Below are 27,275 nucleotides of genomic sequence, written 5' to 3'. Positions count from 1 at the left end.
AGAGCCGCCCAATACCAACCCCGCCTCCCCCCCCAGATATCAATCCCCACTGGTGCTGCAGAGCGGGAGGCACGGGGGCAGCCCCAGGCTCAGCAGCAGGAGCTGGATACAGGAGCTGGATTCAGGAACTCAGGACCTGGATCAAAAGCAGGAGGTCAGATGGCGTCCTCTCTGGACACCGGCCATTGCAGAAACGGGATAAAACTCTTGTGATCGCTCAATGTATACTAAATATGACGTATATGGGATGGAATACTCTCGTTGGTCACCTGTCCTGTCTATTACCCCCCGGAGGTGCAACCTTTTACTTCCTTGTGACCCCTCTCACTACTCGGCACCCCCAGCGTGGCACACAAGAGCCAGCGGTGGCCTTGGTCACTGTAGGAATAAGTATCAGCAAGAGCCTTTCTGCATCCCAGTCCCAGGCAGTAACTGTAACATCAGGTGTTATCGCTGCCAGTAGCACACACTGTCTGCAAAAACATGCTGCTGACTTCAGAAAGTGCAGCCTTTTAGAAGACACTAAACTGGAAAGTAAAAATCACTGAACAGAACTGGGGTTTTAGCTAAACCCAGGACAGTTAGGTTTCCTGTTCTGAATTTTTCTCTGTATAGATTAATTAAAATTACTCTACATTAGAAGCAGAACAGTTTTCTTTCACATTATTTAAATAATGGAATCTAGGGGTTTTTTTCTGTCTTCTTTCCTTAAAATTGAGACTTACCACAACTTAACAGAACCACATAGAGTGAAATAAAGCAGTCCAAGAAGTTCAGTTCATCTCTACAACATAGGGTTAGTTTATTGCTGTTCAGTACTTCTTGAATAGAATGTTTGTTTTAATGTATTTCATAACAAACTTTGACAATAAAGAAAAAATGAAGTAGTTAAATTAAGACAATAAAAAAGCACTTCATTTCCGTATCTTCACTAGATTTCTGTGCTTTTACGTGAGCGCACTAATTTTGCTTTCAGATTGCATTAGGCTTTTTGTATATAGTAGTGATTAGTTTGTTTTCAGACGTCTGCTGCATTTTAGAAGATGTGGGTTTGTTTATCGCCATTGCTAATAGGCTGACAGAAAAAGGGTCTTGCTCCTTGAAGTGAGATTTTAATAAAAGCTTCCTGTGACATGTCCTCTTGTACCTGAATTTACTATTATTATTATTTTAATTTGTGTCAAGCTTAACACCTACTTGCAATTCTAAACTGCTTCACCTTGCATTGGGAACAAGTGTCCTGGAGTTTAAGAGTTCCCAAACCAGAGAAAGAACAATTGGGTTCCAAAATATTGTGTGCAGGATGCTTGAAGCCTGGTTTTGTAGTAGTCCTGTGAGCCACTTAATGGTAAAATATTGCACAAGGTTGTTTTTGAGGTTAGCCACAAATAACAGTCGTGGATGTAATGATTGAAGAAGGAGACCAGAAGGTAATAGTCAACAATATTCATCCTTACAAAATTAAATAAGAGCAATTACGTGAGTGCATGTATATGCTCTTGGAGATCACAGAAAATAATCCAGCAGAAACAGAAAGCTGGTGGGAGTCTGAATTTGTTTTCTGGAGGTCAAGACCACTATGCTCTAAAACCTGTATGAAAGAATGGGAATGGAAATGGCTTGGACAGGTGTTTTTTGAGACAGTCTAAAGTTCCAGAGCTTTCACTCATATTATGTGCCTGAACACCTTTGCAAGTTATCTTGTTTTTCTACCTTCTGCTAACTTCATTTTTATACAGTGCAAAAAAATGTCTTTTGAGGTCAGTTTTTGTTAGTGACATTGATTCTGGAGACTCAGTTTCTGTAGGATTGCTTCGCTTCTTAAAAATGTGGTTAAATATGATTCCCAAACATATTTTGGAATGCAGCAGTGTGTACTTCAGTTTAATTGAATTACATTCAGACTTGCCCTTTTTTTAAAATTCAACACAGTTTTTGGAGTTCAGTGAACAATTTGACTGTCACCTCTGTGCTCAATACAAGGTCAGAAGTCTTAGGAAAAATGTTTCATAGTGAGCATTTGCTGCTTCAGCAGTGCTACGCTACGGATCTCATGCTGGTCTTTGTGTTGCTTTTTGCCTTCTTAAAGAAATATATTTTCTCATAGTCAATTTGGAAATGATGCAGCAAGTTCAGCAGTATTCATGGTAGGTTAAAGGGGTTTGCTTTCATCCATGTATGCTGAGAAAAATGGTGATCTGGTAGTCTGCCCTTATGAAATGTCTTTTATGTCCTGACCTTTTGAAACTTGTAATTACATTTATTCCTGTGAATATGCTTCATGAGAAGAAGCAGTGATTGCCTAAACTGAATTGTAATTCGATGTGGGGGTGGGTGAGGGCTTGAAATTCTGAGTCTGATTTTCTTTCCTGATTTGCACCCAAGTAAAGCAGGATATAACACAGGAATCAAAATGGCTAAAATGGATCTTAAGAAATGCAACCCTAATTTGTCACACTCTAGCCATGACCAGCAGAGATAGTGCACAGCCTTATTTCCTGCCAGCTTTTCTCTCTGGCAACCATGTACTCTGTTGAGGCATGAAATACTCCTGATCAGTATGAAATGAGGCATAGTCATACAGGTTGAGGAACATTCGTTGGAAGTGCTGAATCAGTTACATGATACCATTCCCGGCTGATGTTGGTCTAATCTGCTCCTAGAAGAGAAGCCCAGGAACAGAGAGCTCGTGGTCTTACTGATTTTGGTTCTTTGTTGTTTTCCTGCTATCTGATTTAGTTCTCCTCCTGCTTCTGGTTAAGCTCATTTGTTCTGATCTTAGTCCAGGTGGATGTAGAGAACAGTGAGTTATTTTCTTGCCCTTTGGCAACATTTTTGAATTTGATGGCAAATTTGAAGCTAGAGTAAGCAGGCCTCTTTCAAAAGCTTTTATATCGGATTCTATGAAAGGTGTGCTGAAGGTACCCGATGGTTTGGTACAACAGTATCAACTGGCTTACCTCTACAAGATGGAAAATGTATTCACTGGAAATTCACTCCTTTTCAGATTAATCTCAGTTCACAAGTTAGAAACCGAAACCGTATCTTGTATCTTAACCATTGCTAAACACTGATTCACCTAGTATGTAAACGTATCACATTTGCTGTGAAGTTTTGCATGAGGAAATTGCTTATACAGACTATTCTGTAGATAGACACCAGTGATGTTTTTATGAAGCCTGATTGGTATATAAGTAGAAAGTTACTGAATTCTGTGCGTTTATTTACAGCATATGTGCATTTTCTGTTCTGGTGTTCAGTAATCTGTTAGGCAAGTTGAGAATAATCTCAGTGCGGTTGGTGTCCTCTGTTGCTTAACTTTCAACTTAGCTTTTATGATTTTTACCTGTTTATTTTTAGAAGAAAACGTGTTATGTGGCAGGGCTGCAACATCATGAGCTAGCTGTTTTTACTTAGAGATTGCAGATGGGAGAAACCTTCTAAGTTCAAGTCCACTCTCTTGATGCCAGCCATCATTTGCACGATGACTTTTAAAAACTCACTGACTGTTTGACATACAACTAGTGAATTACTTTTGCATTTTGTACATGTTGCTGTTCCTGGAACACTCACCTCAAAAACTTGTTCTCTCCAATAAAAACTTTTCCTTTAATTTCCAACCTTATTCTTAGGTATAAATTGGCTGTTTTCTCATCTTGTCCTTCATTTTAAGAGCTTCCTTCACCTCCTCTTATAAATTAAGTTCTCCCTTCCCATGGTCATTCTGATAGCTCTGATCTAATGGGAGTCCATTGTTCTTGAACACAGATGATCAGGATTGTGATCTATTTTCCAGATGAGGTCTGACTAAAGACTTCTGTAATATTACTGCTATTTTCCTGTATCCTAGGAATGGTAAACAATTCACTATAATTTCCTGTATGTTTTTTTTTTTAATTAAAGACAAAATTTTATAATTACATTCTATGATGGAATTGGTCGCTGAACATTCTCACAGTATTTCAGTTCTCCTTTAATAAAAAAATGTGTTTGACAGAGAAAATGTAGAATCAGAACATTTGTTTTCAGCATTTACAAGGGCACTTTTGCACCTAGTACTTGTTCTTAAGAATGGTTTCCCAGCAGTTGCTTGTGTGTAGATGTTTTATTATATAGTCTTGTATATTTGCCTCCACAAAAACCATCACAGAAAAATATTTTTTACAGCTGCTGCTGAAAAGCATTTATACATGTCTGTTCAAGATGGTTGTTATTCCTTTATGAGTTAGAAATACTCCATCTTTCTGAAGCTGTAAAAGTGAGTGAAATCCTCAGTACCACAAATTGAAAGGAATTTCAGAATGTGCTGCTGTGACCTGTCGTAGGACAAGGAAGCTAGCAGATTTTTGTGCTGCAGTTGGTGGCCAGATAAAATTGAACTTTGGAAAAGCCTGTTTCCCCTCCACCTCATTTTTTGAGCTGTCTAGGTGATAATCCTAACAAACAGTGCACATTTGTATTTGGTTCAAGGGAGAAGTGCATGGAGTGCATAGTTTTCCCAGCCTTTTGAGTTCTCTTGCAAAAGAATTCTGTCTCCCTGGCAACGATGAAAACTGGGGAAGTTGCTCTTTGTTGAAATCCTGTCCCCCCAATCTCCAAAGTCTACTAGCATTTGGCCTTTCCCCCTTTGCATCGGTGCAATGTTCCCATGATCTGTTAGTTTTGTTTCGTTATGCAGGGATAATTTCAGTAAAAGAAAAAACCTCCTTTGGGAAAACAGCACAGCATGGCGATTTCCTCTGCACTGGCTCAGAACACAGTTTAGAAATGTTTTTACAGAAAGGCCAGCGGGTCTTGAAATGTCCAGGTGCCTGCAGGGGTACCACCTGCTGTGGGTTACACGTAAGGTGTTCCTCTAACTTTTGTTGTTACCTGGACTGTGTTTTGTGTAGCACTTACCACAGTTAAATAGCTCTAGCAAGCTGGAGTGATAATTTAATCCACTTCCCTGCTTTTTGTAAGTTTCATTAAATTCTAGCTAAAGACTCAGGTTATGCCTGAGGAAATACGATTCTATACACGTATATAAGAAATTAAATACCTATGTGATTGCATTCGTGTCATTAATATTGTGTATTGCCAGGTAGGAGTCAAGGGTACGTAGCACATGTTTTGTTTCTGATCTGTCATCTAGGATGTAGAATCTCTTTGCCATACAGATTGATAACCAAGGCCCCTTTCATAGCCAGTGTAAGCAGTGGTGAGAAACCTCAGTTTTGAAACTGAGTGGCTTGTTGGAATCCCATGACCTTTGTAAAGAGTGCAAAAGAAATGGTTTTGTCAAAATTCACACGCGTGCTTTTAGGTTTAGGATAGATGTCTCTCACCGCTTCGGGATTATCATTTAGTAAAACGTGGATGAAACTCTGCTGCCACCTTGAGGTTGTTATCTTGTGTTCACATTGTGAAACTTGTAACTTGCCAGTATACTAGAGTTCAATATATTGACTCTGTTTTATAAAAGTTCATTATTGGGAGTGTGCAGAGTGCATCAGTGAGCAGTTATGGCAGTTGTTAACCAACGGCACAGCCAAAATGCAATGGATTTAAAGCACGATGTTTGATTGAACCTTGTTCTCTGTAGCAGCAAAAAAGCAAGAGGGGAGGGACTGGGCAGAGTGAGGACTTGTAAGCGGAGAGAGACTGAGTAGTTACATCTTCTGCTATTGTTTGTTTTTATAATGCCAGGAGTGAAGGAGGCACAGAATTTCAGTGCGTTTAACAAGCGTGCTCTTTATAGCTCCTGACTCTGGTCCTCGTTCTTTCAAAGTCTGCAATTCTAATTCCAGCAGATCCACAAAGCAAACTGAAAAAACTCTTACACCCAGTACATTGCATTTCTTAAATCGGACTTCCCCCCTCCCCCAGTTAGGTGAAAGTATACATTCAAAAAAAATATGAAGAACAGGAGATAATAGTAAATAGAGATATTCGGTAAGAGCATTTAGAAGTTTATGCACTGAGGAGATACATAGGTTCAAAGAGAAGTTTCTGAACATCCCATCTGCTCCTGTGTTTATGGGAGATCTTGTTTCAGTTGCAACAAAAGGGTCTTGCATTTGCTTTCTCTAGTCTCTTTCTTACTTTCTTTTCCCTAAAGGGAGAGACAATTCAGTGAAGGTGTTTTTGGCTTTGTGATTTTATATTACATTGAAATCTCCATCACAAGAGGCTCGGCTTGGAGCAACTATTAAACAAAATTAGTTCACCAAATTACATTGTTGTTCCAACCAAATCCAGTGATGATGACATTGATGGATTAGTCTTTCTCAGCACAGTGGCATGAAACAGGAGAGCACTGCTGAAAGCACCGTTGTTGGGTGAAAATTCAAGTGTCCTTGCTTGATTTTCAATTTGAAGTAGTTATGTCATATGCTTCTGGGGGTTTTTTTGAGGGGTTGTGAGAGTAGGGCCCTAATATTTAGCAGTTGTAGTTGAAACTGACTATTGAAATGACCTCTTTTTCTACCCCAGGAGAGTTCTAAAATGGAGTTTTCATGAACAGTTTCATAGTAGCTGTGAAGTAAGTAGTTGTTCCTCTTTGTCTCTGGCTGCTGGCTGTGCTGGCACACCCCTCAGTACAGAGGGTATTCCTGTACAGAACTTAGTACCCCACAGTCCCTCAGTGCAGGCCTGTGGTAAACTGAATTAAAGAATACATGTAACCTCCAACCACCAAAAAAACAACAACAAAAAATTGGGGTTTTTTTCCTGTCAGATTTGTTCCCTAATCTGGCTCGCTGTGTGATGGTCTAAACAGGTCTGGCACAGTGGAAGGGGCAGCGCAGGGCAGGGATGAGCAGGGATGGCTGAGGCAGCAGCTTGGCTCAGGCATCACTGCCACGATGGCAAGTATTACTACAGAGCGGACCTGATCCATCTTTCGTCAGTGCTGTGAGAATGGTGTAGTTACCAGTAGAAAATCTCTCACAAGCCTCCTATTTAATTCAAAATACTCTTTTGTTAGTATCTTCCTGTCTATTAATTCTTGCATGTTTTGTATACAGCCTATCCTGGTATCTTCCCCTCTATGTCCGGCTGAAGTTACACATCTCTTTAGATTTTATCATCTTACCTTCCTGCTGAAGATTTCCTGAATGTGTTCAAAATCATATTCTTCCACTGTGTTGAGGTTTACCACACTTTCTGTGTCAGACAATGGGGCTGGAAACCAGTGCCAGGTCTGTTTGGATTTGACGATAGCTTTCCAAGATAGTCTGAGAGATTTGGATAAAGTTATTTGAAGAGAAGATGGGGCAAATTCAGTCCCTTCAGACCAAGCACCTCACGCATCCCCCCTCTCTGCCTCCAGAATCTGTTGGTGTTTTCCATTCTCTGCTGAATCTCTCTCCCCACGCTCCATTCCTTGTGCTAGAAAATTAACTTCACCTTCTTGCCAAACCATCGTGATGCTTCTCAGTCTCTGTTCTCTCTTCCAAATACCTTTCCTTTCTTCCTGTACTGGCATTTTCTTGTTTCCAAGCTGTGTATGTACTCTTCAGCCCTCTTTTTTTAGACTTCTTCCCTGTTCTGCCTCCCTTGCAGGGAGCTACCACCAGATTGCTTGGAAAGTGGTATAATTTTTCATGGATCCATCTGCTATCATTGCCTGTTTAGTTGTCCAAAATCATCCTCCATCACTCTGTTTCTTCCCTGAGAAACGTTCAGCTTCATGGAGACCCTGCATTTGCAATTTTAGAGTGTACTTGGAGAAAATTAAATTAGATTGACTTTAAGCATTGAAAAACTGTCAGTAAAAAGGCAAAATAGTAACATCTGCATGAGTCCCTGGGAAAACCGAACTTACTAAAGATGTGGTATTAAAGCATATGAATTTTGGGGTTTCCTTTTTGTTTATGTGATGTCTGTGTGACTTACAAGTACTGGGTTGCTTTTCCTCTTTGATTTTCATAAACTTTACTGGTAAACACTGTTAGATTTTCATACTGCCCTGCTTCTTGCTATTCAGTATTCTTGAGTGCTGACAGCTGCAAAATATTTAATCTGATCTCTATAAAAATAGAGTGTGTGGAACTGCAAGATGGGAAGGTCATCCATGTCTACAGAAGGGAAAGCAGTTCCCTTTTTGACTCAGCTTTTTTTTTTCCCCATGCTTCTTTAGCTGGATGAAGTCCAGATATTGATTGAATAGTAGAGAAGGAGTAAATAAAGAAAAACTTACTTTTCAAGTTTTGATCTTGCAAGGAAATTTAATTATTGCAGTCAGTATTAGAAGTGTGCTTTCCTGTCTTACCACCCTGTACTAACAATGTATTTATCTTGCAGTAATTACATTGGAAGCTGAAATGGTCTTGAAGTAATTGAGCCTTATTCTTCTAGAAATAACTAAATAGTGTCCTCTCAGTGTCCTGAAAAAGTAGTCTTGATTTGCTGGAATGCTGTGTGCTCAAACCACAGCTGGAGGAAATTTTCTGTTGCTGCAGTAATTCCAGCCCCTTCCTGTGGAATAAAGCTGTATTCGTTTGGATCCTTCTGTGGTTTGTAAGGTGTGTGACAAAACATGTGCAAAAAGATGCTGCCCACGAGATGGCGTTTGCGTATTACATCTCTCCTGAGTTTATTTCAGGGAGAGTGATCAACGAGAAAATTAGCCATTTCGTTTTGATTGCCTGTGAGATGAGTAAATTTGTATCCCAACTGTATGTTGTTAAAAAGAAATGGATCTGTTCCACAGAAAAGTAGATTGATCTGATGGTCATTTTCTCATTTTGCGTGCTACAGCTTTTTGTGTCTCTCTGGAAACGTGAGCTGAAACCCCATTCTTTCCTTGATCAGTTTGAAAGGAAATAACTGCAGGCATTACAACTGTACAAGCACAAAGTATCTGGATTAGATAACTTGTGATACAAATGCTAAAGTTTGGGGTTTTTTAAAGGACCTGCTGGTTTTCAAATGTATTAACCTACTTTTATATTGTGCGTACTCTGTAATCCATGTAAGATTAGTAGAAAATTGTATGTGAAGATGCAACTCAAATGTTTGGGTGGCAAGAACGTACTATTAGAATTTAATGACACCAATTTCTAATGCTAATTTTATTCCTGAAAGTATGAATATGCAAAGTAAATCTGAGATAAGCATAAAAGGGTGATGTCCACTTTATTTTATTACAGTCAGAGGCTAGAAATGAAAGCACAAGTTGCAGACGCATTCATAGCAAAATTCCAGCTGACACCGGACGAAATGAACCTCCTTCGAGGCACAAAAGATGAGCCAATTACTGAGGTATCTCAATAAGCATTAAAAGCTTTGCCATTAACTAAAATGTAGACGTGTCCTAACTTAATTGTAGATGAGGTCTTCTTATTGGTTTGTAATTTAATTTTGTAGGAAGGAATGTACCTTTTAACAGAATGGTGAGTTTCTCGTTAGTTTGAAATGTGTGATGAAAGATTCAAGTAACAAGAAGGAAAATCAACATTAAATTCTAGTTTGTGTAATGAGTTTAAGGGGCAAATGAGCTATTGAGTGGTTCTACACTTCAAAAAGAGCTTTATGAAGTCTGAATTTTCAATGAAGATGTTTTAAAACTTCATCAGACCCCTCAAATAAAGCAAAGGAGAAATTTGCAGCGCTTCAGTGATGTTTAGTCCTGCCCTTGTGCCTGTCTGTGTGTGCGTTTTTCATCTGGATGTATACAGACATTAAGTGGCTTGAAACAATATAAACTTGAGACTTTCCCTCATTATTGTTTGATGAAGTTATTAGGTGCTGATTCATTTTTAGCCACCTTCCAAAACAAATTTTTGAATATGTTTAAGGTATGAATAAGAAGGCACGTTGTTCTCCATTAAAGGCAAACTGAGTAATGGGAGAATTGAGTACACTTAATAGATTTTTATTATTGTAGTTGCGTAGATACCTTTACTTAACTGTAGACTACCTGCTGAGACATACTATCTCATTTCCAGAGGCATCCTGTTTGCAGTTAAAGCATTTTTAAAGACATGGAACAGAAAATCATAAACAATGCTAATGAAGGCATAAATAGAATATATTAAATGATTGTGCACTTGAGTAATTGCGGTATGTTTTTGTACCGACTGTTAACTGTCAGAGAACGTTCAGGTTTCTAAAAAGCACATGGTGCAGGGAACAATGACAGCAATGCTCTACCATTTATTCAGCGCTTGGTTTGCAGCAGAAGGAGGATTAGTCCTTTTGATACTTCAAACTGTTTAAAAAATGTGCAGAAGTAACTGATGTATCATCATAGTTGTGCTACTGAAATGGCAAACCAGTAAAATCGTGTGTGTGCTTTTGCTTTTCTTCCACATGATAAAATCAACCAGTGTGCTTATAAACCGTTTTAGTCAGGCTTCTGCTTTGGCATTATTTTTTTTTTTTTTCCCTGAAGGAGGTGTGATTTGGCTTTTTATAAACATAATCTTCAACAGAGTTGATGCCAGGTAGTAGGTTAAACCAGTGTCCTACTGCACTTAGAATACATGTATTTTTGTGACTTGAGCCAGAATGTAACTCTCCTGAGACAAACTGTTTTCAAGTCACAAAAGGTTTAATAATTATGTCTGAAGTAGCTGGTGTTCTCTGTGATGTTTGAAAGATGACTTCATAATACGACATGTTTGAAAATCTTGATTTTTTTTCTTTGATGCTGCTGAGTTAGAAAGATGGTCCTCGAAAACTTTCGTGTAGTCTGTTGCAAGTGTTTGATTTTTCTTAGAAATTGTTACTCCATTATATGAAAACAAAAAATTTCAACCTGTGGTTGTGCTACAAAATGTTTCATTTTGCTCTTCTGTTACTAATGTAAATCAGGAGATGTTGGGATGCATAGTAATGCCCTCAGAATTTCCCCAAAGTGTTAATTAATAAATGTGGAACACACACATGCTACATAAAACAAAAACAGATTTAAGAACACATCCTTACTGCTGTTATTTTTGTGTGTGTGTGTGTAAGAAAGGCATGAGGCAATGGGAAAGAAAAAAATCCTAAGGCTCTTCAGATGGAAATGACAGGTTGGGAGGTGGAAGAGAGGGGCTAGTATTTTTAAAGTAGCATTTGGAACACAGACCTGCAAGAAACATAAATATGGAATTGAAATTAATATAAAGTGCTAGAGATTTGAATGAAAAAATACTGCTTTTGAACACTGCTTTTATTTTTATATTTTTAAAAATTGATTTAGGATTTTTTCAAGGCTTTGGGAAGAGTAAAGCAAATTCACGACGATGTCAAGATTCTCCTCCGGACAAATCAGCAAAGGGCGGGGTGAGTGCTGCTTCAGTGAGTGCAAGATAACCATTTACTAGTTAAAAGCAGAAGTTACAGAAAGGTCTCATTCTTCACTTCATATGACTATACGGGGTATTTAAAAAAAAATTAACATTTTAAAATATTTGTACTTTCAGTAATGGTGTGTTTTGTTTGATTTGTACGTGCCTTTTCTAGTACTACCTAAAATAGTATTTGCAGATAAAATCTTTTTGTCTTCCAGCCTGGAAATTATGGAACAGATGGCTTTACTGCAAGAGACATCTTATGAACGACTTTACAGATGGACTCAAAGTATGACTAAGAATGTTTTTATGTTTATGAATATTATTATGATGATTCCTTTAATTCCTTGATGTGGCTTGAACTCAGCAAAAACCCTTTCCAAGATTCATTAACAGGGCTTTTGGTTTTCACCTTAATGAAAGATTTGTTGTGAACTAAGTAGTTAATTGGAGATTCTCTCCTTTTTTGGGCCAGTCACATCTCTGTGTGTAAAAGTGTGTTACTTACTTTTATTTTTAGATGGTTTTCCACAGAGAACAACTACTACAGTTTGGTAGTCTAAGCAAATTGTTAAATGTATTGCATTTTTTTTCTTTCATTTTACAGGGAAGTTGCTATTGACAATTTGGTAGAAAGATCTAGTTTAGTGGGAGGAGTGGCTTACTGCCTTGAAAAAAGAAAAAAAACCTCCAAATTTATTTTATCAGGATGCTCTTTTGAATGATAGTAGGCAATTATTTTTTGCATATGTACTCTGGATCCAAATGTCAGTGTTCAGTGTAACATCTTCATAGTATAAAACATAGATGCTTTATTATTACTTCTCTTTTCTCCAAAGGCATTGACAGGAAGATTTGTGAAAAAGCTCGTGCAGTGGGATACTGTATTTGTTAGCTGTTCTTCAGTGGATGTTGAAATCTCAAGTAACGGTTGTGGTTTCACCCTACTGAAATTCATAATTTTTATGCCGATGTTTGATTTAGTTTATATGATTTCCACATTCTTGCATGGAAAGTACAATATTATATAGTAAATGTGATTAATGTAAAAAACACCATCAAAATGAAAAAAAAACCACAACAAAACCAATAAAAAACCAAACTACCAAACACAAAACTCCACCAAAAAACCTGTGAACCAACAATAAAACAAACCCATGGCTTGCTTAAATTATCGCTCTCTTTTTTCTTAATAATTTACCTGGAAAGTGGTAAACGTTATTAAGGAGCCTGACAGAATTCTGGTGGTTGAATGATTAAACATTTGTACGTTGGCACAAAGAGATACTAAGCTTCCTTTCATTTTTATTATTGTGGAAATTGGTGATGGACACCCATTTTCCAGCGAAGTCTGGAATCTAATTAACACGAACTAGGACAGGTAGCACTTTCTGAAGGCTTCAGTTAAAAAAAAAAACAACTTTGAATTTTTAACTCACTTTCTTGTTTGACAGCTAATTAGAAAAAATATTACAGTGTAAAGAATGTGCTTTTATCTGTGTTGAAATTTTATAGATGAATGCAGGACTTTGACCCAAGAATCCTGTGACATTTCTCCAGTTCTCGCTCAAGCCATGGAAGCCTTACAAGATAGACCTGTCCTCTATAAGTAAGTAGATGTTCATGATTATCTCCAACAGAAATTAGTATTTCCAGCCTATAAAATGTAAAGATAGACATGCATTACTGTGCCAAGGATGGTGGCATTTTAGTCCTGTGTCAGATTTTAAAAATAGGCAAATGCAAAAAAAAAAAATCACAGTGCAACTTCTTTAAATTTCAGAAGTCTTTTTCATGTAATTATGATATAGTAAATGTCATTGGACTTTTTTCAACTTACTGGTTTCTAATTAAAGTAAAATGTCAGACTTTTTAGTCTAAATGAATTCTGAATTTCTGCTGCTCTCATTGTAGAAGAAAAAAATGCCGTCTAAAGTATGCGATCATTTCACTTAAATTCCCAAAGTAGAAAATTGATGAAGGCTAATTAGCTTTTACTGGGTTGCTTCTGGGAGTAAGAATGTCTTTCGTGATGAGCTGTACAGCAATCTATTAAAGACAGTCTACTACACATGGACCTCCAAAGCATAGGGGTACTTCTATATCTCTATATAAAAATGCAGAGCTATATCTCTATGTATAAAAAAATGCCCCTACAGTTTGGAGGCCCATATGTAGTAGATTGTCTTTAACATATATATATATATATTTATGTATTTAATACACTACTGTTTAGTTCTGCTTCAGAATTTGCTGAAGGGATTTCTTAAGAGAAATGTAATGGTAGTAGGTAGAGAAAACGTAACCACGAGGTGGCACTGTAGGAACAGTTTTTATTGGCGTAACCGTACCTGAAGAGATACTTCTTAGAGGTTTGGTTTTGATTTTTTGGGTTTTTTTTTAAAACAATGCAGCTATTTAAAACATCTTGCAGCTATTGCAGACTATTTCTAGCCTCAGGCATCCAGAACGGCAGAGTGCTAGGCAGCCTCTCAAAGGCCAGCCTTGCCCTTAAAAGAGTGTCAGATGTGCAGAGGTGCAGGTATGTGACGCTATAAATCTCCACAGAACAATTCGTGGGGAAAATGCGTGGTGCAAGCACGAGAGAGAGCGCAAGTCCCGACACGCTCAGTCAGTTCTGCAAGTTACTGCGAGGCAGAAGTGGTGTCACCCAATCTCCCCAGCTGTTACCCGTGCTGTGTTGCAGGACATGGGGCCATTGCCGGGGAGTGCACTGGCCTTTCTTGCCTTCTCTCCTCCAGGCCCTTTCTCACAGCTGCCAAGGATCAGTTGCAACTGTGTTCACAACATTTTATAGGATTCTTTGTAGATACAGTTTATGTTTTCTGTAATAAATACTTTGTTAAATTACTAGGAGGGACTTGAACATCTCTCCTGTGAAGAGAAAATGGGAGAACTGGGGCTGTTTAGCCTTGAAAGGAGACGGCTGAGATGAGACCTTGTTAACGTATACAAATATCTGAGGGGTGGGTGTCAAGAGGAAGGGGGCAATCTCTTTTCAGTGGCACGCAGCAGTGGAACAAGAAATAATGGGTTTAAGTTAGAACATAGAAAGTTCCACCTCATAACGAAAAGAAACTTTTTCCCTGTGAGGGAACAGGCTGCCCAGAGAGGTTGTGGAGTCTCCTTCCCTGGAGACTTTCAAAACCCACCTGGATGCGTTCCTGTGTGGCTGCCCTAGGGGATCCTGCTCTGGCAGGGCAGATGTGCTAGATGATCTCTAGAGGTCCTTCCAACCTCAAGCATTCTATGATTCTGTGATTCTATCATGTTGCTTTCAGACTTCATAAAACTGTTGTTTTACTTTCTTAACATTTATGGAAAAATAAAATTTAAAAAATCCTCTGTATAACTCTACAGATGATCAGTTTCAAATTAAACTGCAAAAGGGACTTTATTTTTCTTCTGACGCCTCTCTCACAGACAGCAGCACTGGTATTACGAAAGGTAAAACTTGGCAGGTAGGACTTTTCTTCTGAAAAAAGGCAAAAGTAAGCATTACAGTGGAAGATGCAGCCCTGTGTCTCATCATACATTATTGTGCTTAGCTACTTGCTACAGCAGTATTGTCAGAATTGCAGTACTGGTGCTTTACATTTTAAATGTCAAGATTTAGTTTATTCCTTTCCAAAAAGTTCTGGGTGCTTCCTGTACATAAGACTACTGGATTTAAAATGTAAAAATTATGTCACAGAAGAAGGTAATTTTAAATTATTGTTGGTTTTATGCATATAAGCACTGCTGTGTGAACCAAATGCTTTTCCTCCAAATCACTGCCCTTGCATCTGATAAAGATTGTGATTTGATTGGGGGAAAGTGAGTAGGAATGGAGAGAGGCAGGAGTATAGAAAAAAACTACAAGTTTTTCTTAGATTGACTTCTGATTTGTAGCTGAAAGTGGCAGAGAGGTTGCACCATGTGTGGACTTTTGGGAAGTGCAGTTAGTAGGGGTCTGAAATAAACATCTCGATTTGATTTTCACTTCCTGGTTCTAACAGAAAAATGGAAAACCGTTTCATGGAAACTACATGGAGTCTAGCTCAAAGCAGTGTTCCTCTTCCATCATCCACTCTGATTTTAAAAGCTTTTTCTCCACCTCCTTCCTGTCCCCACAGTGATCACTACTGAGTGTTTAAAACATTGAAGCTGGGTTGAAAAGAATCCAAATGTTGTTTTCTTCCCCTAACATAAGGACATGTAATAACATAGTAGTAAATACTGTGTTTCTAGTGTAAATAACAGTTATTACTGATTTTCTTAAGATGCAGGATTTTGTAATAGTTATACCCTATTGTGCTGAGAGCAAAAGGAAAATTAGTAGTTTTCATTTTCTCTTCAAAGTAAAATGATCATTATTAAATGCTCTTTTTGAAATTAATAACGAGATCACAAGATCTGTTTTGCTGCTGTGTTATTAGTGATCTGTTATGTAGCTTTATTGGAGGGGAAAAAAATGCTTAACTGGTTTCTACAAACACTCGAGATTTTTCTCTGCAATGCTGCTACTCTTGGACTGTAGGAAGTTGGCAGATTCCAGATCTCTCCTAATTTTCATTTCATAATTTTTATAAATAGTAATTTATTAAAGCCTTATTTCATTAGACTTTCTTTTTAAATTTTTTAAATTGCAGATATTTGCTCTCAGAGGCAACAAGTACGGTATATGAAAAAAAAGGTTTAAATAGTAATTTCTGGATTCTTGAGTGTGCTTTTTCCTCCCTCTCAAACAGTAATGTCAGTTGAAAAGAGCAAAACTGAAGGGTCTCTTAGAGTGTAATAGAAATCTGATGGAACTTAACTTGGAATATATTTCAAACAGTATATTATTTTCTTTCATATTTTGTTTTCCACATCTGTTAATTATGAATGCAATAGTCATTTAACTGCAGTTAGTGAGTAACGTGCTTTTTGTTAGCGGTATTTTTATATCTGTTCAGTTGCTGGGTGTCATTGTCAAGTGACACCACGCTTACTCTTTGGCATTTCTTCAGTTATATCGGAAAAATAAACTGTCATGTGTATTTTCTTCTCTGTAATTTGTGTGTTTTATTCAAAATGCTTGAATTTGTGGGTTTGGGTTTTTGTTTTTTTTTTAAATGAAAGTGTTCTGTGACTTGCAAAAAGCCTGTTTCTGTGCAGATATAACAGGGCTGTGTTCATTCCCCATCCTTCACTTGCTGTCGTGCTTCACCCCCTAGGAAGGTCGCCTGCTCCAGAAACGAGCCACGTGTCTGTTCCCACACCTCCTCTACTGCCACCAAACCATTGGAGATTACCCACTCAGGGCTGTAATTGTCCATACATTAAACATCTAACTAGGACTCATCTGATTAAAACCAGTGAATAGCTATCAAATGCCAATAATATTTTTGTTACTAATCATGTGGTAGCCTTGAAGAAGGAGAAAGCCTTTATTGTGGTGCAGTGAGTTGCTGCTTCTGTCAGTCAGCTGGACCACATGTGAACAGGAGTCCTAGGCCTGTCAATGCATGCTTATACGTACCAAAATGGAAAAGATGATTTTTCATTGACTTACTTACTTGCGTGGGATAAGGAAATGGGAGGATCAAGGCAGAGTAATCTTCCAGATGACTTTTTAGAGAAGTCAAGAAAATCAGATGGTTTTGAATGCTTTGTAATGAGCCACACAGATTTCTAGCACTGTAAAAACGGTTACTAATATTAACTGTGAAGTTGAGCTAATAAACTGTGATGAGGCAGACTGTTTTGTTTTACCCATTTTTGTGTTTTGATAACAGGTACACGTTGGATGAGTTTGGAACAGCGAGGAGGAGCGCTGTAGTCCGTGGCTTTATAGATGCCCTTACTAGAGGAGGTCTGGGAGGTACTCCCCGCCCCATTGAAATGCACTCCCACGATCCTCTGAGGTACAGTACTAGCAAGAATGCATATAAATTAATCTTTCTTTTGCCTGTTGGCACTTGGAATCCCTGACACCGTGAATCACTGATTTATACAGAGATTTCTGTCTCCATTTAGGTATGTAGGAGACATGCTGGCCTGGTTGCATCAAGCTACAGCTTCTGAAAAAGAACACCTAGAAGCTATGTTAAAGCTTGTAACTATTCAAGGTAGTATTAGATTTTAAGTCATAAATTTGGAAGTAATAGAAAATAAGTCTGTGATAAGTCAGGAAGGGCGGTTGATTTCTTAGGCTAAGCCTCAGTTACGAGAGTCTAAGCTTACATTTTCCTGAAAATAATTTCAGAACAGCTGATGATTGCATTTTGCCAGAAGAAAGCCCTTAACGAGGAAGAGTCTTTCAAAATGCACTCTTCGTTTTACTGTACTTATAATAGATTTACACTAAGTTTACAAAGGGACATTTTCACCTAGTTGAGAGGTCAAAAATTAGATAATGTATATGAATACCCACTTGTCTGAAAACATTGTCTAAGGTTTGCATATTGATATGTTGAGGATTCCTGTTATGCCTTGCTTTGTTTAATACATTGTTAAAATATGTTTTGTTCTTCCTGTAATTCCTTCTTTCTGTGCTGCAAGTAAAATGGAGTTTTCTTCTGTCATGTAACATATCATTACAGGTTTACAGAGGTCAAAACAGGCTGCTCGTAGATGTGTGAGGCTTTTTTGTTGGTTTTTTTTACTAAAACTTGCTTTCATTAACAGAACTACAGATTCTTGTGCTTATTCTTCAGTCTCTTTGCTCTAAGTACATTGGACCTATACTTCAAAGACCTTTATCCTGTAGAAGCTGTAGGGTGATTTGCCTCCATAGCTTCCAACAAAGACTTGTTTAATAAATTAACCATGTGTACTCAGCTGTAACGAACTCATAAGAACTTAAATTTCATCTGTATCTGGTGAGCTCTTCAGACTGTATGTCTTAATTGAGTCTTGCTTTGGGATTTAAAGTGAATATACCTTCTCATTTTCCTTCTTGCTGGAAGTGTTAATTGGCTTTCCTGATTAACAGTATATGAGCAAGAAGGCTGTTTAGGAACTGTTGTAAATCAAACTGAATGAATATTGTTTCTTTTAGCGACAGTTACAGTGTACTATGGAAAGCAAATTTAATATTATTTACTGACAGTATCTCAGGGAGAGAGAAAAGCAGACCTCATGATGGTTTTATAGTAGAGAAAAAATCATGGCTGTTCTTTGTAGATGGCTGTCTGATGCTTCTGCTGTAGTTGGAGAGTCCTTCAGGAAAAGCTGACCTCATGGAGAATGTTCCTTTTTCTGATTCTGCTGTAGACTGAGCTACTGCTGCTGCCTGGGTCTGCATTCTGTTCCGAAATTCTCTCACCTCTTTGTGCTGTGTTTTATTTAACTGTTAAATCCCTTGGCCTCCTGGCAGGACATCAGGCTGAGGTGCTATGTCCACATAATTAGATGTATTTAGAGCATTTCAGCCATAGATCAGATTATACTGCTTGAGAATACAGAAAATAGAAATGTTCTGGGGAAGAATTTTCCAAAAAAAATCACCAGGCCAAAACTTTTTTTCCCAAGAGACTGTTATAAACAAGAGATCCAATATTTCTGTCTAAAGCAAAATGTGTTTTCCTAAGCTCCCCATGAATAGGTTTGCCATCACTGTTGGACAGTTTTCAAGAAATGTCAAGGGGGGTTCTTAGCTTCATACTGGGAGCAGCAAAACCTGGGAGGTGCTGTCTGTTAACTCTTCCTCTGCATCTTTGGGAAATGTTTTTGATGAGGAGGATGGTTGTGTCCCTGCTCGCTGTAGAGGACTTAGACTAGATGACCATTAAAGGTCCTTTCCAGCCCAACACATTCAATGGTTCTATGATTCTGTAAGATGTGTAAGACAAAACCAGTGCTTAATGGAATACCACTGGGTTTAACAAGAACCATTTATGGGAAGTACAGCCTTACAAAGTGCTTTGAGGTTCTATGCTTTATATAAATACAGACCTTGAGTTGGTAGTGGTTAATCCGTGAGCATAATGTCTGTGGTACTTGAATTCCCTATGCTCTTGTACATTCTTTTAGGTGTCTTGTTGTGCGCGCTAAAGCAGAGATTAAGTTAGTTTCACTTAGCCATTTAAAAAATGGACATCTTGTTTATTTGCAGTTATAGAAAATGACGGAGATTTGTATCTCCAGAAGGCCAATCTTTCCCCCAAAAGTTAGATCTAACATAGGCAGTTTTAGAGACTTTCATCACAACTGTTTGGGGTTTTTTCCATTCCCAAGCAACCACTATTGGTAAGACTAACTATAGCTCTGAAGTTGGGTTAGTTAAGTGTTTTAAGTTAAATTTCAAGTTGAGGAGGTTTTTTTGCAGATGGAGCTGGCCTTATTATTTTATTTTGATCTCTGTTCTGAGTTCAGTTTTCTGTTTAAATTCTCTTGTAAGCTCTGTGTAATTTCAGTATTATGGAGAAGGCAGTAAATCATAGCTACACCAAAACTTGCCTTCTCTTCTTAAAAAAACCAACCAACCAAAAAAAAAAACCAGAAAAAACCACTCATATAGCTGTGAGTGAGATAGAGCTGAGTTTAGTCCTAGTGGAAGAAGAATTGTGTGAATGCCATGTTTTTGGAGAAGTATTCAAAGACAAGAATATTCAAGAGTAGCTTTTTAAAAAAGATTTTAAATTTTAAGTTTGCAAATACTGACTTTAAAATTAATCTGACCAAAATTTTAAGCACTGAAAACACATTCAGAGAAATTAACTATTTTGCATTGTACGGGTCAGTCACAAAGCGCTGGGCTCTCTTTGGAGCTTAGGTATTTTTCTAGCAGGAGCTTTGGAGTCCTGCAGAGATTTTGCACTTGAAAGGAAGAGATTGTTGCAAGCTTTCTGTTTAAGAGATGCACTAGCGTCCCATGTTTCATAAAGTTACAGGAACCCAGCTGGAGAGCAGAAGCCAAATGAAGTCCAAGAAAGAAGATCTCTTTCTTGCAGAAGGATACACAGAGAAAAATGATATGTGATGTAGCAAGCAGCCAAAAGTGTGTCTTCAGTAATGTTTTCTGAAAGTGATTTTGGGTCTCTGAGAATTGTTTATTCCATGATTCCTTTATGTCAGTGTCACACACTGATACTTGCAACAGTTATATAACCCATTGTGCCAGAAGATTTCTTTTTAGTGTTTTCTGAATCTAAAATATTCTGATCAGGCATGAAAATATATGTGAAGGCACAAGCATGCGATATATCAAGATTGTATTTCCATGTGCTTTGGTATTTGAACTTGTATATTTTTGCAGCTAAAACTTTCATACCCAACAACTCCTTGTCAAGTCAATCTGGTCTAGAAACACTGTTGCAGATATGTGCTAGGTGCCTGTTATATTGATGAACAGTAAAAGTGTGACTGTTCCTACTAAAAAAAGTGTAAATTGTTAGGGTATATCTGGGAGCTAGCTGTTACATAACAGACCATACATCTTACGGTTTGTAATCTTGCTTTCTTCCTTGATACCAGTACTCAAACATATTTTTATTACATTACCAATTTATCATGTTGGAATTCTTACAGCCACCACACTCAATTCAGTTGTTTCTGCTTACATGGCTTTTCACTTACCTTGGTGTAAAGAGACATTGGCACTGGTCTCTGATCTTTTATAATTTTTACTGTCAGAAGTAATCTCTTTTAGTCTGAGATAAGTTCTGCAAAATATAGCTTCAGGTCACCTGATTTCTCTCGTATGTCACAGTCAGTTTGTTTACTGTTCATTGCATGGGTCCCATCTGAAGATGAACTCCTGTTGACAAGTTTTAAATTAGAATTAAAGTACTGCTTTCTCCATAAATCTATTCTGAGTTGTTACTGAAGTGAGAGCTTGAAGATCTGTTGCTTTCAGTTTGATTGATTTATGACAGTACTAGTTGCCACGCAACAATTCGTTTGTGTTCCGTGGTGAGATAGGGCAATATTCTCTTTTGTGTATAGTTCTGTGAAAGATGAGTTTCAATTGCTGCTGGGGAGGAAGCGTTTGCTAATGCTGCAGCACACAGCAGTGTGGAGGTACAGGCGTGATTGAATTTGTAACAATGCCGCGAGCGCGTCAGCGTCCAACGCTGACACACACGTGTGTTTTATGGTTCAGGCCTTGCAAAGTACTGGGTGCTGTTGCTTCTTGAGCATCTCGTTCACCCTTTTTTCCCCCTCCTGTTTTATTTCATGAAGAGCTGTACTGTGATGCTTTCTTGCTGGATCATTTATTCATCCCCTTGCTCCTTCTCCCTCAAATCCCCAGGCGCTGTGTTGTGCTCGGAAGCAATTGCATAGCACAGGGTAATGACTCTCCAGGACTCCGTTTCGTCATGCAGCTATTTCTTAATGGTTAGATTTGAAGTTCAGTGGAGGTGTAAACCAGTCTCTGGAGAAAAGAACATGCAGTTCATAATGCTTTTTATGGAGGAGTAGCTCCTACGTTTGCTTATTTGTTTTATAGTCTTGAAGAAAAGAGAATTTCATTTGCATAATCTTAGCATGTGTTTGCATTAACTGTAGGTGTGGAAGAAAATATTCAAGAAGTAGTTGGGCACATCACAGAAGGTGTTTGCAGGCCTCTGAAGGTGAAGTATTTTGTTTTCCTTAGCATTCTAAACGTAAAAATTGTTCTGGTGTGTTTTTCTAGAACTTGTTTCCCCTTCTCTATAATGTATTTCATCCCCCTTGATCAAGAGTTAGATTCTCAACTTTGAGAATCATAAACCCCTTCAAAATTAAAGACTGCATACTTACCTGGTTTCAGTAGTCATCTAGCGAGAGGTGTTAAGATACTAAATCTGTATCTTGATTTTGTTTTACTTTTCCTAAGTTCGAGAGTGCTTATGTACAAAAACTTAGCTTTGGTCTAAGTATATAGGAATAGCAGTAGTGGATCAAATGAAAAATCTATTTAATTTACTATCCTGTTTTTCATAGTGGCCATTAGCATGTGCTTACAGAGGAGCGTACAGGTTATGGAGTTGTGTCATGATACTTCTGTAGAATACTTTCCTTGCCTGTTTCTGGATATACGAAGGACTTGCTGAGCAATAGCTACTGTCTCTGTATTTAACAGGCCTCAATAGATTTTTCTTGCATTAATATGTCAAGTTGATGTAATATGTTGATATTCACAACTTATCCTGCAGCAGGGAAGTGCACAGTTTAATTGTATGCAGTGTGAAAAGCCAGCTCCTTTTGGTTTTGTCTGGTTTCGTAACTCAGTCTCCTGTATTGAAAGAGACCATGAAAAATTGTTTCCTACTTAGCATCTTTATGCTACCCTGATTTCCTGTATTTCTCTCACATCCCTCCACAGTTGTCTTCTTTTCAAGCCACAGCCTCAGTCAGTGTGGGGGAAACATTTTATTATAAATCATTAATAGTGATCCATCAAACGATTGACTGTCTTATTTATTGGATGTACTTGACATAAGCACAAAATTAAAATAATCATGTTGATGAAGTTAATACCAGTATTCACCTGTGCAGTGTATAAATCCAAGTGCTTTAAAAGTAAAATCTACTGCACTAAATACTGTTATAGTAAATATCTCTTAGGATGCTGTTGCTCTTAACATCTGTGTCCAGCTGCCAAATACTTAGTCTCGGATGTTAAAAGGTGGGTTCTCAATATTGTGTGTTAGTTCCTGATGAGAAAAAGGTGAGGTCTGAAGGGAGGCAAGAATCAAGAAGGTGCCCTTTAGAATGTTACAGAGTCAGGGAGAGATGGAGGTTGCCAGAAGCCTCTGGAGGTCACCTGGTCCAAATTCCTTGTTCAAGCAGGGCCACCTAGAGATGATTACCCAGGCCTGTGCCCAGAGGCATTCTGAGAATCTCCAAGGAGGAAGACTCCACAGCCTCTCTGGGCAACTTATGCCAGTGCTTGGTCACCCTCGCAGTAAAAAAAGTGTTTCCTGATACTTAGACAGAACCTCCTGCATTTCCAAGTTTTCTGTGTTCTTCTTGCATGCTTTAGTTGTGCATTCCAACAAACTATTTAGGGGTAGAATCAAACCTTTGTGTAAATGAGGAGTTTTGGTCTTGATTTGCGTACTTGCAATTTGTACAGTTTGGTGCAGCATACCTTCCATTTTTTTTGCCAAACTCTTTACACTCATGCTGTCTCAAGAAATATCCCCTGAAATGTTGTCAGTAGTTAGTTGTTGTGCTAATAAAAATGAAAAAATCTAAAAGACCAATTAAAGGCTTCCCATTGCATTCTATATTTTAGTAGAATTCAACTTATGCTGATTCACTGCCAGTCTAGACTTCCCAATGTAAAATGTACTTATCGTTTCCCCCGGGGGAAATCTTCCATAGGAAAAAAAAAACACTACAAAACCCTCAAAAAACTCCAAGCGGAAAAGCCTACGCACAAAGCTTTTAGATAATTGTGAGCCATCATGTTGAGAGCAACAACAAAAATAGACACAGTTTGGAGGAGTCTTTGCTACGATACATTATTGTTCTTTCTGAAGATCGGCCATGATAAGAATAACTGCATTAATTTCAGGGAAAACACTCTGTTGTAGTTGTGTGACATCACAGTAAACTGCTTTTCTAGTGGATTTTTGCTGATGTTTGCAAACCTGTCACTTTGAGCTGATGTTGAAGTATAAAATAGCCTGATAATAGTCATCATAAAATTTCCATGAGCACTTTTAATACTTACAGAATTATGTAGAATTTTCTTGCTGATTTATGCCTTTCCCTATGAATGCACAATATGATACCGTTGCCTTACTTTGGAAGAAGGTTTGTGTTTATATGCAGTATAAATTTTCCACGTTTCTTACTGCTATTTGGTTTGAGTTTTAGGCATCCAAGGGAATTTCAAGTACTCACAAGTGGTAGATCTTACCACAGGCCTCTCGTTTCAGATAGAAATAGGAGGAACCTAAAAACATTTAAATTAAGATCCTCATCTTTTCCATGGCACTTAAGATGAGGTCAAAGCTAACAAAATGTTTTTGATGAATCATGTAGACTTTTCATGGTCTTTTCAGGTCAACCAACTATAGGACTCATAGGATTAGGAAACGGTCAGAGCTCTAAGTCTGCAGTTTCCCTGAGCAGGGTATCTTTAGTTACTTGCAAATTTTGGTTCTCCTGTGCAGAGAAGACTTATTTGTGGGAAGAAGCAGCTATGTGTCTTTTCCTGCTTTGTCTTTTTAATTCTATTTTTTTTGCTTTCTAGTTCTATTTTTCTTTCTCATCTGCCTGTTCTGTCTTTTTCTATTTCTTAATTCTTTGTTTTCAGTTACTCCTTTTTTTCAGTGTCAGTGTTTTGATTTTCATTTTTTTTTCCTCTACCTTTTGTACTCTTCTATGCTGTACCAGTAGAGCAAGCTCAGTATCCCTGCCCAAATGATCTTTATGCAACAGTGGAGATAGGTATTTGTATATATAATTCTATATGTACATACACATTGGAAAGCAAAGTTCACCTGAGCATAGAAATTAACTTTGTGTATTGAGCTTTGCAAATAAGAATCAAAACTTGTTCTCTGGATTTTGATATCCCACTTAGATGCAAAGGGAGAGGGTTGGGGAAGCATAATCTTAGTTAATTCTCCATGCAACTGACTCTGAGGAGAAGGCATTCACAGAATCATCAGAGTTGGAAGAGATGTCTAGAGGTCATCTAGTCCAACCCCCCTGCAGAAGCATGATTGCCTACAGCACATCACACAGGATTGCATCCGGGTGGGTTTTGAAAGTCTCCGAAGATGGAGACTCCACAACCTCCCTGAGCAACTCTGTCACTCTCACAGTGAAGAAGTCCTTCCTCATATTTAAATGAAACTTCCTGGGTTCCAGCTTGTGCCCATTGCCCCTTGTCCTGTCACTGGGCACTGCTGAAAAGATCCGTCTCCATCCTCACCCTTTAGATATTTATACAAGTTGATAAGGTCTCCTCTTAGCCTTCTCTTCTCCAGACTAAATAGTCCCAGCTCTCTCAACCGTTCCACATCGCTGCAGATCATGCTCCACTGAGCATCAGACAAATAACTTGAGAGGGCGGGTGTGCAGCCCTTTCACACACAGGCACGGGGGAGAACAGTGCAGCGCTATGTCAGTGGCATCACTGCTTTGTGGGTGGCCAAAGACTGACCCTGGGGCAGCCTTTTCGGGGTGGATTGAGACTGTCTGCCATGGAGACAAGACATCAACTGTCCGACTGCAGAAACAGTCAGTGCTGGTTTGATCTGCATAGCCAGTATCTCCTTGAGGTAGTCAACGAAGCAGGTCATTAGTTATAAATACATCTAATTAAATACTGCTAGGAGGTATCTAATCTATTCCTTTAGTGAAAAAGAGATTAGTCCAGGTGGAATTTTGTCTTTTGGGTAAAATGCCTAATACTTTTGGATGTTCTGAATTGCTGCATGATGCTGATGATTGTAGTTAGGGATTTTGCAGCTCTGCAGCTGTTCTTGCTATTCATTGCTGGGGAGAATTCTGGTATGTCCTGCTCTGGCAGGGGGGTTGGACTAGATGATCCCTACAGGTGCCTTCCAACCCCTAACATCCTATGATTCTATGCACTGATATTAATCCATCTCATGATCTCATTATTTTGAATTTTCAGTAACAAGTTGCAAGAAAAATCTATAAGGAATCAGGATTTTTTAATTATTTTTTTTTTAAAAGAATGAATGCCCCTGCTTGTTTTTTACCTAGAGACTTGGCAACCAAGAAACTCTTTGGTTCAAGCATAATGTTGTAGTTAACTGGATACTCTCTTTTGAAATTTGTGATTAAATTTATTTTTCAAAAATTAGACATACATATAAAATCAGAGAGGTTGACTTTTAAAATTTATAACCTGAAGAATGCTTACATTTCTTTGCTCTGCAGGTTAGAATTGAGCAGGTGATTGTTGCTGAGCCAGGAGCAGTTTTACTGTACAAGATTTCTAATCTTCTCAAGTTCTACCACCATACAATCAGGTATGCAAACTTAGAAAGTACATTAAAGATGTCTGGGTTTTTTTTTAAATTGTATATGTAAAGATTAATAAGAAGACTACCTTTTGTGTCTTCCTTTTTACTCTGTGTTATGGAATCAAGGAGGAATGTGCATGACACCAAGCAAATGCCATTTATCTGTTGTCATTCTTCAATTTGTATTGAATCTCCCTTGGAATATAACATCAATTTGCCACAGAAACTGTTTATTGTTCTGTATAGACACAAAAAACCCTACACAAAATGTTTAACATGACCAAGTCAAGTCCCTTTTAAGAAAATTCCGGAAATAAATTATCTCCAGAACTTAAATTTTTCTTTTCTTCCTTAAACAACCATGTTTTGATACAATTTTTTCTAATTATGCACTTCCATTTTTCTGTTGAGAAGAGGCTTGCCTAGTTCCATCTCTTGCTGTTGAAGGTGCACCAGTCATCTTCCAACCTTCCAGATGCCACCAAGCAACACAGAAACTGGAGAAAAGCCAGAAGTGCTGGTTTTATACATTGTGGCATTTGCAGTAGTTCATACTGGTTAGAAAAAGCAGTAGCAGAAAAATCTTTCTCCACAGCCCTATACTTGAACTCCTGAGAATTTGAATCTCTAATATCACTAACAGAGATCCTTTTCTGTCTGCAATGACATTTAGATATTGGAGAATGGGATAAGTGGTTCTGAGGCACCTCCCACTGCCTATAAAATCCTCCGTTCTGATGGCAACGTGAATCTGTGGTAGAACACATATAGGACCTATTCCTACTTTTATTGCCAAGAAAAGCTGAAAGATTTTTGCTGTCATTTTTCTGGAAGGTCTTAAAATGCAGTCTTAACCTGTTGATTTCTATCTTGCTACTGATACATTGTTGAAATACCTCTGTCAGCTGAATAATTTCCTCTGTATAGAGGAAGTGTACCTGATTAATGAAGGAAAAATGCAGTTTGAGAAATGATCTATTCTCTCATTTAAACTGTATTTCTTTACCTTAAAGAGTTGGGCTAGGTGATCCTTGAGGTCCCTTCCAACCCAGTAATCTATGATTCCATGATTCTATTAAATGCA

The 27,275-nt window shown here is 38.1% G+C and overlaps 1 protein-coding gene across 1 annotated transcript in view; it reads left to right on the top strand.

Moving 5' to 3' along the window:
* COG6 (component of oligomeric golgi complex 6) overlaps positions 1–27,275 on the top strand; it is a gene marked incomplete at its 3' end in the record, with an annotated part of 47,640 nt that overhangs the window by 9,140 nt on the left and 11,225 nt on the right. Inside the window, exons 5-12 of the mRNA XM_009869971.1 lie at positions 9,135–9,246; positions 11,174–11,256; positions 11,483–11,553; positions 12,780–12,873; positions 17,045–17,173; positions 17,286–17,377; positions 21,762–21,826; positions 26,106–26,197. Of these exons, the coding sequence (XP_009868273.1) occupies positions 9,135–9,246; positions 11,174–11,256; positions 11,483–11,553; positions 12,780–12,873; positions 17,045–17,173; positions 17,286–17,377; positions 21,762–21,826; positions 26,106–26,197 (738 nt within the window). The remainder of the gene's footprint in view (positions 1–9,134; positions 9,247–11,173; positions 11,257–11,482; positions 11,554–12,779; positions 12,874–17,044; positions 17,174–17,285; positions 17,378–21,761; positions 21,827–26,105; positions 26,198–27,275) is intronic.

This window comes from Apaloderma vittatum, unplaced genomic scaffold, assembly GCF_000703405.1.
Source record: "Apaloderma vittatum isolate BGI_N311 unplaced genomic scaffold, ASM70340v1 scaffold8845, whole genome shotgun sequence".
Lineage (NCBI taxonomy): Eukaryota > Metazoa > Chordata > Aves > Trogoniformes > Trogonidae > Apaloderma > Apaloderma vittatum.
This window is presented reverse-complemented; position numbering and strand designations above follow the sequence as displayed.